Genomic DNA, 18,762 nt, shown 5'->3' with positions numbered 1-18,762 from the left:
TAATAATGATAAGTCTAAGTTGTGTATGATATTTTGATCATCTGATAGACTAGTTAGCCTAGTATCAAGTGATGTACACCTATATGAGTACATTACTGTGTAACATTATATTACTAGTAATTATACAAAATAATATAATATATGGATAGTAATGTTTGTACCTGCAGATTCTTGTCAGCTTGTTACTTTTTTACTTTTGCCCAGGGGATGTCATCCATGACAACCATGCAGAGGTCATTGCCAGAAGAGCATTTCTCAGGTACAACATTACTCATTAGAGCTCTGCTCAACTCTTAAATATGTTGCATATATATCATAAAGTGTGTTATATGGTCATACACTGGACTTTTGAGGAGCTTCATACCTTACTGTGTTGCCTCCAGGACTCCCTAGCAACAGAGTGAGGTTCCTTGGTCAGACTGCTCCACTTCTCAGATAGGGGGGTTCAGTATTAAACAGGGCTGGTCTACTTCTAAGAAGGGGGGGGGGTCACAGTGGACAAATGGTTCACAGTGGGTTCATAACAATGTACAGTACAGCATGCATTTTTACTATACAACCTTCTGACAACAGACATTATTCTCCCCACATTATCAGGTACCTGTATCACCAGCTCCAGGTGGCGTATCGTGGACTGGACAGTGCTGTATTCACCGCTCCAGGTGCTGACTGCAGGTGCAGTCTGAAAGCAGGTGTCCGCTTTCACCTGTTCACCAGCCACACACCTTGTGAGTTTCAAGCATAATTTTTTTTTTACTTTTAGGCCACCCCAATTTAATTTCTTGGTTAACGGATTTTTGTAGAAAAATAATGGAGCGGGCGGGCGAAAAAAAATAAAAAATAAAAACAGGCCTAGGCATCCTATTATGGCCCAAATGGTACGATAGGAGCCATGAAGTCAACACACCAGGCTGGTTCAAAATTTAAACAATGAATTTTGAACTTTTAATGATACCATTGCATTGAAAGATGGAATAACTGTAACAACTAGGATGAGAAGGTCTGTTTTCAACTGTTCAGGGCAAAATATGAGCATTTTGCAGTTGATTTTGAATTTTTATTTTTATTTGCAAATCAGAAAAAAATGAAGCGGGCGAATCCGTTAACCAAGAAATTAAATTGGTGTGGCCTTACCCTTTCTCAAAATCAATATCATCTTCTTGCACCATAAGGTTATCTTATTATCTAACCCTTCTATTCTCATCGCAAAGAGGATGAGATTGGTTTTGTCATATTCTTGAACCTTTGCCGGGGTTGTGAATACGCAGCAATACGCTTGTTGCACTTTGTGGAAGTTATGAATAGGCAGCAATACACTTGCTAAACCAAGCACATTATTCCTATATGATGTCCTTGCTGCAGCATGACTTGAATGCACCGGAACATACCCAAGGGTGCTGGATACTATTATGGTGCAGTCGGGAGGAACATGCCTTAATAATGTAGAAACCAGACTGCATTATTTGAGGTCACAATCACTAGACTGTCTCCAAGAATTGTTGTCAGAAATGCGCAGACTTGGCAGCTTTTTTATTTAAATCAGGCTACACAAATTTGATTCCTTGAGTTTTGGATTTAGCTGCCTCATTTTTGTCTGAATCTAAAGAAAAATATCATAAATATTATCTAGTATACAAATCAACCACCAAATGATCTTATTTTTGCAGTAGTTAAAGAACACTTTTCTCATCCTAGTTGTTGCATTCGTTTTATTTATCATAAAATTGCATTAAGAGATGAAAATTTATGTTTTGAAAGATGAACCTGCCTGGTTTATGCCTTCCATGACAGTACTTCAGTCGATCACAGGGTTGGTTGTTTGTTTGTTTTCTAATTTCCTGGATTCTTCAATGATTTTTCCCAACCACTTCTGATCATTTATTTTCTTGCAATAATCCACAAACCAAGACATTAAATCGGCATGGCCTTCCAGTCCTTCGGGACATTCGGTAGGAATTTTTAGAAAAGTACTAGTTGCGCACGGAGGCGCATTATGATAGAGGTTTTGCGGAAAATGAAGTACATGTATACTACTACTAGTAGATGGGTCAGTGGTAATGGCAAAGTAATTACAGTAGGAGCTGTGTGGCCTGACATAATAGCTCCCAAATGTATGAAATACTATTACGGGTGTGAATAAATCAGATAGCACAACAGTGGTGACAGTGAAAATGCATGCAGTTGACGTCATTGTACTACTGTAGCCCATAGGTATAAAAAAGTAAACTTGATTAATGCATTATGCAGCAAGTTTAAGCTGTAATTTTCAACACAAGAAATTGGACTCACCCAAATTTTCGACTGTACAACTCCAGTCTTTGTCAAGGAATGAGCAATCCACCGCTTCCGTGACGTCACGCAGATAACACACGTGACTCTGTGAGCAGTGGGTCATAGATTGCAGAAAGTCTGTGGCGCCCCCCGTCTCTGTTGAGGGATGGCTGTAAAGCCCTGATGTAGATGGCCTCTTTAATCCCTCATGCAAAGAAGTCCGGTTCTGAGTCCATTTTTTTCTTACTTTGTCCAGTGAGACTGAATGACCAGGCGATTCTATGTTTATATGTTTTGAGACCTCCAAAGTAGTCGAGCTAGGTCGTTTGTGTTCTAGCCTTGAGGGATCTTTTGATTAAATTGCATTTATTAGACTATGAGCTATTACAAGTAACATTAACGGGAGGCACGTTTCATTGATGCTATTACCTGAGTGTACACATCGATACTTCTAAGAGAGGCCTCTGAATTGCGAGGTGAGAGCCGCACGTGCAATGTAAATCAAATCAACTCGAGCTCCATGAAGCAGTTGTGCTTGTTAGATAAAGTTTATTACGCATTAAGAGATCTCTGATAATGCTATAATCGGTTCATTTAGTTACACACGCTTATATACATGCCCCAGCGCTACCGATATTACTAGGAGAAAATGATGATATTGGAAAATGCTAAGCTTGAGAAGGATTTACACACTACCACATGCTGGCTGATAGACGGTTCATTTTGATCCTCTTCTCTGTTGGATCCAACAATGAGTGATGAAACTCACAATGGGAGACCGTTAAATATAGAACTATTGGGAGTTAACTAGATCACGACTGGTTATTATTCACAGATACAGACTGTTTGAAAGGCGTTTGTCTTCGACCGCCGACTGTTCAGAATGATGTAAGGCTTCAGTTTGACAGTTAGAGTCCCTTAAAGGGGGCCCGCAAGCCCTTTTCCGTAGAGCGTAATCGGCCATTTTAATTCTATGTAGAGCGTAGACGGACCGCTCTAAGACTTGTATTTTTGCGTAGATCGTATTCGGCGTTTTAATACTACTTAATGCGTTGTAGCCACTTGGAATTTATTGTAAAGCATAATCGAGAGGTTTCCGAATTCAGCGTAGAGCGTTGTCGGGACCCCCCCCCCCTTGCAGGCCCTCCTTAAAGCTTGCAGGAAGGGTTTTGGCATTGTTACCTTCGTCGGAAGGCTATGATTTGGTAGCATTTGTATGTGTGTGTAGGTGTGAATATGGTTTAGCACGATAACTCAAGAAGCTATGGATGGATTGTCATGAAATTTCATTGAAGATATGTAGGTCATGATGACAATTTGATATTAGATTTTGGGGCTACCTTATCGGCTTGTTATGGATCTCACGTTTAACTACATTTTCTTTGTATCTGGATATCCTGCGAACGGAAGTACACTTTCGTGTACATCGATTGAGTGCAGAAGGGTGGAAACCACTTAGTCCAATCAGACCTTACCTGGAATCTCTCACGACCTTTCAAGAAAAACATGTTTCAGCGGAAACGATGCCCAATGATTGCATCAATTTATACCTGAATCCTGTGTGCTTTCCTTTCCTATTAAGGTCATGTCAATTTCCGGGAATAATAAATAGAATAGCCCCACGTCGTAGACTTGACACGACTACAGATCAACATAATCTACTGGAAAGTGCAAAATTATGGAAAAATTATCTTGAAAGTTCATCAGTGTCAACTTGGTAGAAATCATTATGAAGCAAGTTTAAACTGTAATATACAACACAATAAATTGGACTCATTCAAATTTTCGACTGTACAAGTCCAGGAAAAATTGATGCAAACTTTCTCTTTTAATATGATGTAAAGTTTATCTTTTCGATATATTTTGTCCTTTTTGACCCTTACCTCTTCCCTCGTGATCTCAATGAAAAAGGACATCCAGGGGGGAAGAATTTTTTAAAACAAAAATTTGCTGTAAATTCTTCAAAGTTTTCAACTGAAATATTTTTTTGTAATTTGAAAAAATGTGATAAATACCTATAGTTCCAGGCATTTAACTCGCTCTTTTTCCTTCGCACATTTATGTTACCAACATTAGCCATTAAGTGGATGTCAATGGCAAATGGTGTTGTTACAGTAATTCTTATCATACATGTAGCACCAATGTGACCTTTTCCGTGGGCGTATCTGACTGTATATGCATAAGCCATTATGTCTTCTGTAAAGTTCATTCAACCTCTGGGAATGTTATGTATCACAGCGTTACAGGCCATTACAATCAATATCTCCCACGCTGTGCTCTCACGCGGCTCATAACCCAGACCCCAGGTAGCGTTAACTGTGCTACTACATAGAGAAACGTAATCTGAAGATTCCCGAGTGTCATGTCAATCACTCGCCACTGTGACTTAGAAGGGCATCATGCCAGTAGCCAGGGTTTGGAAGAACCCCCCCACAAGGCTCAAAGGTCCACTTTTTGGTCCACTTTTTATCTAAAGGTCGAAGATTTTTCTTTAGATGGACTGATTCGTATCAACAGCGGGGCTGGAATCGTGTAAAAACTGCCTACTTTGTCATTGAATAAAAAGTTATCTCTGATTTTTTTATTTGAAATCCTCTCAAAAATGCAGGAGATGCCATTTCAGAAGGTTGATTTTTCAAAATTTCACGGGGAGCATGCCCCCAGACCCCCCTAGGAACCTCGCACCCACGGCGCTCCCTGGTCCCTCAACCAGTGGGAAGAACCCCCCCATTCAAAATCCTGGCTACGGGCATGAAGGTCATCCTTGCGTACAAGGTTTTCTTGAGGAATCTACATGAACACTGACCCACTGTCATTAACTCTGAACCGAGAAATGTTTCAAAAACAGAAGCGTGACAACGTGCATTAGGTGCCTTAGGGGTTAATCTATGAGAAGATTATGTGAGCTGTAATAGCAATCACACATTGCATCTCTTGTTGGTCTACAAAGTAAAACTGATGGGAAAGTGATGTCAATGTCAATTGGCCCAATGACGTAGGTTGTAAAAGAGTCTGTGATTGGATGGTCGAGCTTCTACGTATAAGTTTGCCACACACTTTGACACGAATGCCATTGCATGTCAGGAGACATGGGGCACTATGGGTAGCTGAAACCATCACCATGTGACAATGTAAATTGCCATGGTAACAATGTTCTTTGCGGCCTGAGCTACCCACAATATCCTGCGTCTTCAGCATGCAATGAAATCTGTGCAAGGTATTGTCACGTGGCAAGACAGGGCGCAAAATTTTGGGAATAGTTGCACTGGTGCACCCAACCTAAAAATTTAGGTGCACAGAAAATTTTTGGGTGCACCATATAAAACAAATTAAACCTAATTACAGATCTTACTGCTCCTCTTCTGAGCTTGAATCTGAAATGGGTCCTCAGCTAACTTCAAAATCTTAAACCAGTACAGTAACTACAACAAAGATTTTCTGACACTTAGATGCCAAGAATATCCAGTATTACTATATACATTTAATATGTACAAAAATACCTACAAAAATATTTAGGTGCACCAGTGCACCCACAGAAAAAAATTGGGTGCACAGCTCCAATTTTGGGTGCGCTAAGGTGCACATGCACCCAGTATTTCAAGCCCTGCAAGAGATACTCCAAGATCAGGTCTTTACAGGTTGATGATCATGAAGAGACATGCAGTGTCTCAAAAGCTCCCCAGAGCAGCAAACTCTTCTTGTTGCCACATTTATAACATTCGTCAAAATGTCTATGAAAGTTTTGTGGGTCAGGCGGAAGTCAGATAACACGGTGTATTCTGTAGTGATTTACTCTGGCCAGACACCACTGGCGACTGGGAGCCTTTCACTGCGAACTTCACAATCGTAAAGTTGGCTTGATGTACTACAGGGCAATACTGGGTGCCAAGGTCACAGACATTCAGAGTAGGAAATTTCACATAAAGCTTCTTCAAGCCTTGGCCGACTTGGAAATGACGTTGGCCACAATGATCTTTCTCATATATCATGGCGTAGAGGGGATGGCATGGATTGGTTTCGGTAAGACCAGTGTAGTAACTTAAGTATAACATAGAGGGTGACGCAGGGCGGTCCCTTTTATAGACCATCACACGTTCATTGATGAATTTACTATCTTTTATTACTGGGATTGATGGCTGAGAGTTCAGTCAGAAAGCCACTAATGTTAGACTTGCGTCATTGAACGTCAGAGTAGCTGTACATTTTTTACTGTTACGGTATTGGTTGGTCACCTCGTAAAAAGACCCAAAGGCCAATCCAAGGTTACAGGTCAGGCCTCAAAGGAAAAAAAATGTTGTTTCCTGTTTCAGTGTTGAAAAAATTAGGATCGGTAGGTAGGGATTATCTTTTTCTTTCTTTCTTTTTTTATTAGATTGGTGATCCAACTTGTGATCCAACTTATACAATACAGTTTAACAAATTTGAAAGTAAAAGTTGCATGAGGACACTTAATATTTTCAATGTCAATGTTGGAAAACCGATTGCACAATGTTTCATCACTCAGGTGTCATATCATAGAGCAAGAAAAGATCGATCATCTCCAAAAATTCATGTCCCTTTTTGGGGTCAATCCCAAAAAAGGCTAGGGTCTGCCACTTTTTATTGGGTCGGTCGATAAGGCCACACCAAGTAAATTTTATGGATGACGTCCGCGCGCGCATTGATTTTGGCCTGTTCCTGGAAAAAACACAAAAAACACAAGAAATTCCGCTTCCTGTAACTATGACCAAAGAGTCACGACAGTGCCACAAATCGTTAGGTTGACGTGAAACCCATAACGCCAAATGGGTAAAGAGCACATGCTTTGTTTCTGCAGGCCTGCAAAAATGTGATGAAAGAAACAAGACAGGACGACAACTGCTGTTCCACCTGATTCATTGCTTTTTTGATGATGAATAAAAGACTTCTTGCTTGTTACACTGTGTCACCTCATTCAATTGGTGTCCTAACATTTGTCGTCTCTTAGTTTATTTCTAATCTAGGCATCTTGTTTTTCAGGGCCTTTCTTGTTTTTTTTTCGCCCTCTCGCATTAGATTTAGGGTCTCCAAAGGACGTCATCCATAAAATTTACTTGGTGTGGTCTAAACAGGAAACACAACATCTTTTTTCCTAGGCCTTACATGAATCAGGCTGTAGCGGCATCTCTTCTTCCTAAGTCAGAAACATCATGATTGATACAAGCTCGATATCTAATGCAACCATAGGCAGCGTTTCCCTGTGCGTCTATTCATGAAACATAAACTTAAGGCTATAGCATCTGATAGCATTCACAGAGAAAAACGGAGCCCCGCACTTTTCTTGCCTTTTGTATATTCTACCCAGTGATGCTGCTAGTATAGACGTATCGCTTGACCACCGCACCAAATTGGGCCTGAAGCACCGGATCCTTTATATCCAGGCTTAACCACATCTAACATCAATATCAAAGCCCTGTGCTGTAGTTTTATTTCACACGGGAAAACTTCCGTCCCTTCCGGACTGTGACTGCAGCTTTCATGCTGATTTGTACACATGTGAAGCATGTCTACAATCAGTGGTGCAGACTCTCGGGTCTTTTCATGGCCCGCAGCAACAATAATCGACATCCCTCAAGTCGACCGTAAATTTGCTTTCAATTTTTTACCCCATAATTGGCCACCCGGGGATTTCTATAGCCCACAGAGGAATTGCTTTGGCATTTTCATGATTTGTTTCCAATAAAATATATTGAGTTGCAACGTCCTTGGGCAAAATACGGCTTTTGATAGATGATATTTCTATTGTAGGCGTGCACTGGTCGTTGGCATTTAAAGCCTCCTATTTATGGCCGGCATTCATATTATGCACTGAAATTGATATTAATGGCTGAGAGGCGTCACAATAGGTCAGTATTTTGAGTTTAAACCCTACCCTTGGTTCTCTATGATTTGTTATTCACACAACCAAGTAACCATTTCCCTACCGCTCCAATCCGTATTACCGAACTTTACCGCTGAATCCGAGGATAATGGGGAAACGGTTTGGGAAGTTATCTAGAGGAAATGAGATAGACTTTAAACGTATCTATTTTTCCTTTCACAGAATACCCTGACTCTAAGGGCGATTTGGAAGGCAGTTGCAGAAATTGGCTAGGGGAATGTACTTAGGAGGGCAAATTACACCTTAAACTTGCATGACTTCGTTGTGGTAAATTGTGACGATCAAATCCTTTCAAGAAAACTGTGCCAAAGAAAGTCAAATATTAAGTGTTTTAGGCTTGTTACTTGTTAGGTCAGACTGGCTGCTTCTGAAGTATGTATTTTGTTGCATCTGAATCTTAATATGTTGCAAGAAGAGACAGAGAAAGAAGGGTTGAGAGAAAGTTGTTTTATATGAAAAAGATTAATAAGAACCAGAAAAGTAACGTTTGCAAAGCAGATGCATAATGTTTACCTTCGTACATGGTCTGCTCTGTTAATTCTTACTCAAACACATTTCCGGACATGTACTAAGTTTATGGTGACAGGAGCAGAGCAGATCATGAAATTGCAACATTATGTAACCCAACACCAGTCACCATGGTGACAGATGTCAACAAATCATGTCATTGGTCAGGTCAGAGGTCACTGGAGAAGAAGAAGAGGAAGAAACTGAGCAAAAACAATATGTTTTCCTTCGGTAAACATAATAAAACTAACCTCACAGTTCCAAGTCCGCATCTGTAGTCGCGATGCATTGTGGTCAAGGTCAAAGTTTGATATCAATTCCCCAATAAACAATTCCCACCTGTCCAGATGGTTCTTTGTTAATGTCAGGATGTCGGGAAGGGCGCGCAATGATTAATTATCTGTCAATGAACGGTCATTTCACAGGTAAGCCTTCCTTCCCCCTCTAGACTTTGGCTCGCCTCTGAAATATCAATGACTAGTGTGAACTTGACATTTCTTTGACACGCGTGTTGAGAATGTGATTCCATATGATTCCTAGCCAGAGGCGTCTTCGTCAAGTTTCTGCTCGATATTGTCCATAGGCGCCACATTTCCTGACAGGCCTTGTCTCTAACCAGAGTTCATAAACTTCTGCAGGAGACATCTAGACGCCTTGCATTGCCTGAAGGTAATGGCTACTATAGAATGTATAGAATAGAAAAGTACTGTTTAGTTTTCAAGACTTTATATCAAGCCATTGCAGCTACCAGTTTTGCGAAATATCTCTCCATTTCAAGTTCCTATTATATTGTATATTGGATTTCAATGCTAACAAATAAGTCATTATTGCATCTTCTATGGAAAGAATTTCAATGACTACCAGTACTACACATGTACATGTACAAGCAGACTCAGTTTAAAGCAACCTATGGTCCATAGCCGCTACAGACACAATTCTTGATGGAAAAGCAAAGTTAATGTTATTCACAACCACTTGTTAACATGATCCAATGTTTCAACGACCGTCTGTCATCTTCACTGGGCAGTTATGACTGCGCACTGAAACTGTCAGACCCAGTCATAATTGCCCTGATGAAGATCATCAGAAAATGACAGACAGTCATCAAAATGTCAGCTCTTGTTTAACAAGTGCATGGTTGTGAATAACAAACTATCACAACCTGATAAAATTATCCATGAAACATTCTTGATGATTGTTCAATGGGAGAATTGCTATAAGGCAACACAAAATTGGCTTCAGTGCACATGTAGTCTATATGCAGAAGTGGTCATTAGTATAGATTTGACTGTAATTTTTCAAACATTTAGTACAACTACATGTACCGAGAAATTTCCATGCAGGATGCGTCCGTGTTGTCTGGCACATTTTCTGTGACGCAGTGTCGTTTTGTCCGGCCTTAAATAGTTCTAAAATTACTGCAAAATGTCTTTCCGGCTGAGTGTCAGACGCCATTGTAAGATCCCACATGGCTATGCATGGCGCGCAACGGTACTTCAATCTGTCGCCAATGATACTACGAATGACGCATGGCGCAACAAAGTATTTCGTCTCGCCTTTTGTGAGATAGTAACTCGGGTCTTGTCATGTCCATTAGTACATCCTTACATTAACAACCATGTACTGATGGTTTGTCAATGTTGAAAGCTTTTTTAGGAAAGCCGTTATCATATTGATCTTTCTTCTAACTCCATGAAACTAGCTGTCACCCCAAACAATGTGAACTAAGTACTTAGGCCACACCAATTTAATTTCTTGGTTAACGAATTCGCCCGCTTCATTCAACTGCAAAATGCTCATATTGTGCCCTGAACAGTTGAAAACAGTCCTTTTCTTCCAAGTTGTTACAGTTATTCCATCTTTCAATGTAGTGGTATCATAAAAGTTCAAAATTCATTGTTTAAATTTTGAACCAGCCTGGTGTGTTGACTTCATGGCTCCTATCGTATCATTCTGGGCCATAATAGGATGCCTAGGCCTGTTCTTATTTTTTCGCCCGCCCGCTCCATTATTTTTCTAGAAAAATCCATTAACCAAGAAATTGAATTGGTGTGGCCTTACTTTAATAGGGATTTGGATTAAACCAGACTAAACTTAGACTTAACCCCCAATTTCCGACTGGACAGTACCAGTCATACAATTTTTAGGGCAATAAAAGAAAAATATTCTGAATGGGGAAATCTGACATTTACTGAAATTTCTTAGCACATTTTAAACAATTTGTTAACGTCACAACAGTTTAACTGCAAAGCCACATTGTGCTCTAATGTAATACAATTATGTAATGTATTATCATAATGGTAAGTTCAATAACAAAAGACACAAGATTTACCTGTTAGCAGTCAAAGTCTCTCTGGCTGATTCTAAAATGATTTTAACATTTTATAATCTAGTTGACACTATCTGATGAAGCCATGCTGTAAACCTAATGCACAGGATGATGTAATGTACATGGAGGTTGGAGAAGCAAGCCCTATACTTGTATCTAAGCATACCTTATCATTTCTATCGTTCTCATAATACTTGCAAACAGCAACATTTTTCAAGACGTTAGAGTTAAACATTTCCACAGCAATTAAAATGTTAACAGCAGAACCTGAACCTTTTGACAGAAAACGTCAATCTTTTCAATAGCAAAGCTTGTACTTTACAATTATAGAAAACTTCAAACTTTTCCATGGCAAAGCTTGTCAATGAGCTTTTCAACAGAAAACTTCAAACTTCTCCACAGTAAGCTTGAAATTTTCAACGGAAAGCTTCAAACCTCTCCACAGTAAAGCTTGAACTTTCCAACAGCAATCTTACATACATTCGCATGACGTATAAACTGTCAAATGTTTCAAGAAGTGAAGCCGACATACATTAGAAAAACTATTTGTTTCACATATCTCATTCAATCTTTTCACCTTCGTCGCACACAGCAAAAGTGACCAACAGAAGGTGTCTTTGATAGCCAGAGGTTCAACTACAAATGTACAAAATTGTGCACGAAACATATTATTGCTGAGAAGGTTTCCTCACATCTCAGTCTATGCATGAAGACAATTTCCCTGCCAACTTACATGTTGCAGCTTACCAAGACGTCTTAACCAAACCATAGCCAAGACGTCGCCTGCTTTTAGTTGATAAGAGTCTCCAGACATGAAATGCCATTTTACGACAGTACAAAACGTTCTGTCATAAACTCTGCGCAGGAGGCTTCTGTGAAAAGATATCTTCAGCTCTGTAGATTGAATGCCATGCCCGTAGCCAGGATTTTCAATGGGGGGGGGGTTTCTTCCCACTGCTTGAGGGACCAACCAGCGCCATAGCCGCAAGGCGAGCGCCAAAGGTGCGAGGTTCCTATTTTTTAGGAAATTCTATATTTAGGGAATTTTGAAAAATGAACCTTCTGAAATGGCATTTCCTGCATTTTTAGAGGATTTCAAAGAAAAAATCAGAGATAACTTTTTTCAATAACAAAGTGAGCAGTTTTCCTACGATTCCAGCCTCACTGGTGATACAAATCAGTCCATCTTTTAAAGAAAAATCTTGGACCTTTAGATAAAAAGGGGACCAAAAAGTGGACCTTTGAGCCTTGTGGGGGGGTCGTCCGAATGTAGATTGGCTCTATGTAGATCACAATCAAGACCGTCTAGTTAAGGTTACTCTCAGGACTATGACTTTCCTAGAATCTTGCTTATGTAAGCTGTTTTTATCTCTTGCCTTATTGGCGTGGGTACTTAAGACGTGCGTACATCCTTATTAAGGTAAAGATGTACTAATGGACATGACAAGACCAGAGTGCTTATCTCACAAAAGGCGAATTGAACACTTGTCTTTGCGCCTTGCGTCATGTCTGACATTTGCGTGAGATTCAAGTACCGTTGTACGATGCGAATGTTGCCCACGCACCATTTAGTAGATGAAACAAGTTACAAGAAAAACTGATTTTTCCTGGACCTCACCGCATTTATCTATGTAGGGTCGAACTTAATTGCTAATTGCTTACTCTGATGGCTTTTGTCAGTCACTTTACAGTACTTTCAATTGATAAAAGTCCTATACTTTTATTCTATTTATATACTATTAGCTAGTCCGTGCTCTTGAAAGCTGACGCTGAGTTTTGCCCAGACCATGATAAAAATTGTGTAGAAGTCTAGTGGCGTAGATTCTCAATCATGTCATTTTTATATGATTGTGAAGTCTGTGACTCTGTATTGTTTCGTCTTATGTTCTTTGCATCCAGGAAGATTAGTCACACAAAAATTTGTGCGACTAATGGATATCCTAATAAAGTATCAAGTATCAAGTACCATCTGCTGTAGACTTAAGACTTGTGATGTTGATGATATCAAATTATCAACATAGAGCTATTCTTTCATATACATGTAGCTCCAGCCAGTTGACAGCGTTATAAATGCTCTGAAAAGCTTTGTGTAAATCTCAGAGAAGTACAATATCACAGAACTGACAGGATGATCCTGTCAGTGCAAAATTTTCTGTTGTTGACAGGATACCATTGCCATGATTTTGAATGAAAAATGCCAGAAAATACAGCAAAACGGTTGTTTTAAGTTTTTTTGTTGTTGACAGGATACCATTCCCATGATTTTGAATGAAAAATGCCAGAAAACACAGCAAAATCGTTGTTAGAGTGTCTCAAAAGCAGTACAGCCCAATGTTGCTGTCGTGTGTTTTCGACGTGTGCACTGACATGTTTTTAATGAGTACCCAGTCAGCGCTGCAATTTCCGCCTCCTACACTTCAGACCCTTCAATACAGGTGTCCAATTAGTCTCCACAAGTTCCCTCAAAGCCAACCAACTGGGAAGATTGCAATTGATTTTCATTTACAGCAGTCAATGATTTTAACTCAAGTGCGAGGTGTTTTTTGAAAAAAATTCCGAAGTATTGGTCTAATTGGTTAGACCTGGGAATGTTGTTTTCGCAAGTCCCATTCAAAGCTATTCTTAATTTAACATTGCCTACATGTATGACTACGTGCTTTGAATCTGAAGTTGGTAATTACTTTATCAGTTAAAGCTGGGATATGGTCAAACCTGTCCGTGATGACCACTCAAGCGACTTGTCACAATAGACAGATGGACAATATAGACAGGATTCTCAATGCCTGGCTGCGTGATGACCACATTGATCCCTGTAAGTGGTGTCAGGGTTTGAAATTCCTCTCGTTACTCAAGTTATGGTTTCTGTGGGAAATTTATTGGAGACGCCAGGTTGCCTGGCGCAAAAGTTAACAGCTTCTGAATAAACTGTGTCCTGCCTCAGCCAGGATGTGAGCAATACCTTTACAGGTGGTCTGGCTTATGGCTTGCTTGCTAAAATAAACAGTCGGTGTTGACGGCAACCTGGAATATTGATGGACAACTGTCTCTCTTTAATTGTATAATTTACATTCTATTACAAAATGTTGCTCATCTTTAATTCATCCTAGATAGCATCATTATCATAATCATGCCTGCATAAATTATTTAATCCACTTGATAAAGTTACTTCAATATACTCTGTCCCTCATAGCGGACACTAGAGCAGTCCCTGTGAGATCAGCGTCTCTCTCTGACATTGACAAAAGTGTAGTATATGGTCGTCCCACTCTACGTCTCCCAGTGGGAAGCCACAGGCCTCGAAATTAACTTTTCTTACTATTGTCCCAGTACTGTCCCTATATCAATTTCAACTGTCCCAAAGTAAGGATGATCTTTCCCAACCTGTTTTTTGGAAGTGTTGTATGACTTTTGTCTGACAAAAATAGGAAATTTGAGGGGACTTTTCCGGAGCCAAAAGCCAGGATGTGTGCCTGGTGAACAAAAGAAGGTCTGACATTCTGTGGTTGAGTGGTTGATTATTTTTCTATTGTCCCCAAAATGTCCCAAAGTGTCTTATAGTTCTTCCAGCCAAAATTTTAGTGGTCAGTGGCCATTGGGACACCTTTAATTTCGAGCCCTGGTATTACAGTCTACCAGCTGGTTTGTTACTACAAACAACATGCCCTGGATCACAATATTGACATATACATGTATATACTGTGTCCTATGTCCTGCTACAGGTGCAGCTTTTACTATCATCATGCTGCTGGCCAGTCTGAACAGCTGTGTCAACCCCTGGATCTACTTCCTCTTCACCGGACAGTGCTTCGGCTCTCTGCGTGGGAGGAAACAGCAGTACATGATCCCAACAACTTTTCGCTCCCGCTCAAGGTATAACATTATCGCATACATGCAAGCTCATCTGTGTTGATGATCACCTGTGTTGGAACAAAAGTTTTAACTTTAAAGAAGGGTATGATATTGATGAATAACTTCTTTCTGGATGATAAGTTACAAAATATGTTGAAATTATATTCATTTTTTCCAGTTCCAGTTGATCACTGTCTTATTCATTGCCGTGTTTTTAAATGTTTTTCTTTTTTGTTCTTATGCTATGGCATGTGCAGGTGCCAAATGTTCTTCTGCATAGAAATAAAGTCAATGACCTGGACCAGACACCTGTCACCATGGTAACTGGTACTGCAGCAGACACCCTGTGATGTTGGGTTACACTAAGTAACGAGTTGGAGCTTTGCAAATGTTATCTTTTTAGTGAATATTTTTCTCTGTGTGTATGTTTCAGCCCAAACAACAAGCACCTTGACCGCGCCCTGCACAGCATGAGTGACCACTCCGGTGCCAACGGTCACACCGTCCGCTACGTCAACGGCGTCAACAACCACGTGACGTTCGTGGCCTGCTACACCCGGTCCGTCACCACCAAGACCAGCACGCGGAGCATGCGGCGTGGGGACCAGCGACAACCGCCTCCCCCGCCACCTCCTCCCATCCGAACGGTGAAGTTCTCGCTCCACGATGACGTTGTTGAGTACAGCAGCGGCGCCCCGCGGTCAGACGGGGTTCTGGAGGTGAAGAAGAAGCACACCAAGCGCCACACACACTCGTTCGGAACCGTCTACAGCTTTGACACACACTCTGTGTGAGCATGGAGTTAAAATCAATGTGGATATAATTGATTTCTACAATCAATTGATTTTAACTCCATGGTGTGAGTCAGCACTGCCACTTCCATCCGGGAACTTGCTGGCATCCGGAAAAAAATCATCATGATAATATCAGATATTCTCCCAGGTTTTACCCTTGATAATAGTCTAAAACTAGTTGGGTAACCCTGGCCGTTGTAAGCTAAACCAATAATTAAATAAAAATTAATGATATCAGATCATTTTCTGATCACAAAGTGTATAAGTACAAAATAAATTAATACATCATAGCTATCGTAATGGTTATTATCAAGCTATTAAAGATGATAATTTTTTGGACACAGACATGTCAAGAAAACAAGGGATCTTACTTTACTACGATATTTTCAAATCTTATTGGCTGTTGAATAAATGGATAGAATAACTGTTAAAACAAATAGCTTGTGGCTAAATACGCCTCAGCTATCCTTCTGAAAATATCTCAAACGGAACTTCAAAGTCACCATCAGACTGAAGCCTTAAATAGCATGAAACTTTTGAAAAGACAAATAAAATGGCTACCTTTCTTCTCCTCTTTAACAAAGAACTATCTTTCCAAAAGTTTCTAAAATCAAAGCTGGAAAAGTTTAATAACCAACAGCACACATGAACAAATAGTGCCCTTAAGGTTGTGCCAGATATGTGATTTCTACAGAAAAGCTGTTAACGTTCGCTTCAGCTTCTGTAGAAAGTCAGCATTACTCTACACAAGGGTCATCTCACTGGCGCCGGTTCGTCGCGCATATGAGCCAGCTTCCTTTGTAGTGTGGTACTATAGAAAGACATTCTGATAATATGGTCAAAAGTTTGACAAAGCCTAGTATACAAGAACGCTCCTAACGGGCTTAGGAGCTTATGTGGGCTTCTGAGGACATGGCAACGATATATTGATATGGGAGACATAAAGGATGATCCAGGCACTTCAAATGGTAAGAAAGACGGGACGGATATCATACTATGCTACAGATATGCGCTTTAAACACACTCAAAACGTATCAATCAAAGATACGTAACGGGGTTGCAATGATACGTACATTTTAAATCAAATCGATATTTAAAATGGAAGAAGTACAAAATTCTATCTAGATGAACAGATAAACGTAACGAAGATGAAAAAAGAAGAAAATTTTTGACCAGTCCTCTTGAGCTTCAACTTACACGGCTATTTTCAGGAAGAGTGATCGGGGCATCGAGGCAGTGGTAATTGGTAGTGGCCCCCGTCCCGGTCCAACGAAAGTCGACGCGTCTGGAAACTTGTCTTCGGTGTTGCTATGAGCTGAGTGCAATAAACGGTTCAAGTACGATACTATCTATCGATTAAATGGATTGCTGCTTCTTCAATGATGAGCCACGGATGTGGATTTGAAAGATATTTTTGTAAAGAGATGTACATGTGTATATAACAGACAACATTTTATTGCGTCTTCAAATTGTAAATGTTTGTAACGGAAAAAAACGTAATATGAGTGATTTCAGAAACAGTGACGCGTGTTTATCGTCCTATTATCGTACTACTCTCCTAAGAAATAGGACGAAAACGGTGCCCTGTTTTGAGATATAGATTCTATAGAGATCAGTGCAATCCCCAATGGGACCAATGTGGTCTAAGTCATCAGAAATTGTTAAGTGAAGGTTTTTAAAAAGATGATGAGTAAAAAAAAAGTAAAAATATCTGTACATATTGTGCTGAAACCTAAGGGAAAACAGGGCTGTATATGATAATATTGAATATTGTGTAAGTTAAAAATTGTAATGTTGGCACACAGTTCTTCTGCAAGGCCGATTTGTTCTGTGTTTCCTCAATTAAACCAGACACTAACTAGTTACTAGCCCAGATCATGAGAAAAGAAAATTAATATCTTTTACGACGTAGTAATGTATAACAGTCATGTAGTACGTGGTTGTCACAGAGTCCAACGGCTAATCTTATCAAAGAAATTGTATTTATCTGACGACTTTACAAGAACAAGATGTAAAGAAGTTTATCAATAAGAATATTTAGACCGCTCGATAAAGAAGTACTGATGATGTAAAGTGTAATGTGTACAAAATGTAAGATTTTATATACATGTACATAATTCGTACATTCGTATATTTGCTACAATGCGGGTGACTATGAAGCGTTCATTTGTTTTCATGTTCTTATGCGTTGAACACAGTGGAACACAACGTTGAATTGCCTCGGTGAAATTCTGAACATATTCTTAAGACACTCGTGGTAGCGTCCGTCGTTAAGCTCTGTTCTGTGGTGGAAGTTTTAAAAAGTTGTTGTTGATCCTTGTCCGTAATTGGACAAAATACGAAAGAATCGTACGCTGAACGTAACTTCTTAACGATTCACCAGTAGTGAGTGGTGAAGACATACGCTATCTTACACAGCCGTCTGCACTACGGAAAATCAATTCTTACGTTAAGTACACGTAAAGTACATGGAAAATCAATTCTTACGTAAAGTACACGTAAAGTACGCGGAAAATCAATTCTTACGTAAAGTACACGTTAAGTACACGGAAAATCAATTGTTACGTAAATTACACGTTAGGTTTTTTTCATTTGCAATTCAACATGGACAATACACGACACGGTGGTGAGGTACTCTAGCTACAGCTAATTTTAACCTCACCACCAAACATACAAGTATACAGTGACAAACTACATGACAAAAAAACAACAGAGAACAGCAAATGGGTGGGATCAATAAATGGTAAGGAAAGATCATTTATTGATCCATTTCCACCTACGTAAAGTTGTTGTTTCTTTACCAGCATACATTTTTACGCATATCAAACTCGAACAAATTTTACTCTCCGTAATTTATCCAATAGTAGAGTCTTTCAAGATTGTTTACCTGGATGTCTTACCTTCATCAGCGCACCTTTACGTATGCTTTAAGGTGTACTTAAAGATAAGATTCCTCGCAGTGAATCGCTTTCATCTCATTTCAGTAACGCTACAAACTTTCCGTTTATGTTTTAAAGATGACACACAGTTCGCCTAGCCCTAAATCCGCAAATCTCAGATTCGCCTGAAAAATTGGCGCTGGCTGGCGATGCCCATATTTGGACACGCAGTTT

General features: G+C 39.8%; 1 protein-coding gene across 1 annotated transcript in view; it reads left to right on the top strand.

Annotated features, from left to right (window-relative positions):
* LOC109461871 (mesotocin receptor-like) overlaps window positions 1–15,754 on the top strand; it is a 35,722-nt gene extending 19,968 nt beyond the window's left edge. The window contains exons 3-4 of the mRNA XM_019758341.1: window positions 14,726–14,876; window positions 15,289–15,754. Coding sequence (XP_019613900.1) covers window positions 14,726–14,876; window positions 15,289–15,649 — 512 coding nt within the window. The 3' untranslated portion in view covers window positions 15,650–15,754. The remainder of the gene's footprint in view (window positions 1–14,725; window positions 14,877–15,288) is intronic.
* The last annotated feature ends 3,008 nt before the right edge of the window (window positions 15,755–18,762 follow it).

The sequence above is a fragment of the Branchiostoma belcheri genome, unplaced genomic scaffold (genome assembly GCF_001625305.1).
Source record: "Branchiostoma belcheri isolate BF01 breed outbred unplaced genomic scaffold, Haploidv18h27 scaffold97, whole genome shotgun sequence".
NCBI classification, from domain to species: domain Eukaryota; kingdom Metazoa; phylum Chordata; class Leptocardii; order Amphioxiformes; family Branchiostomatidae; genus Branchiostoma; species Branchiostoma belcheri.
The sequence above is the reverse complement of the archived record's forward strand: the minus strand, read 5'-3'. Positions and strand labels throughout refer to the sequence as shown.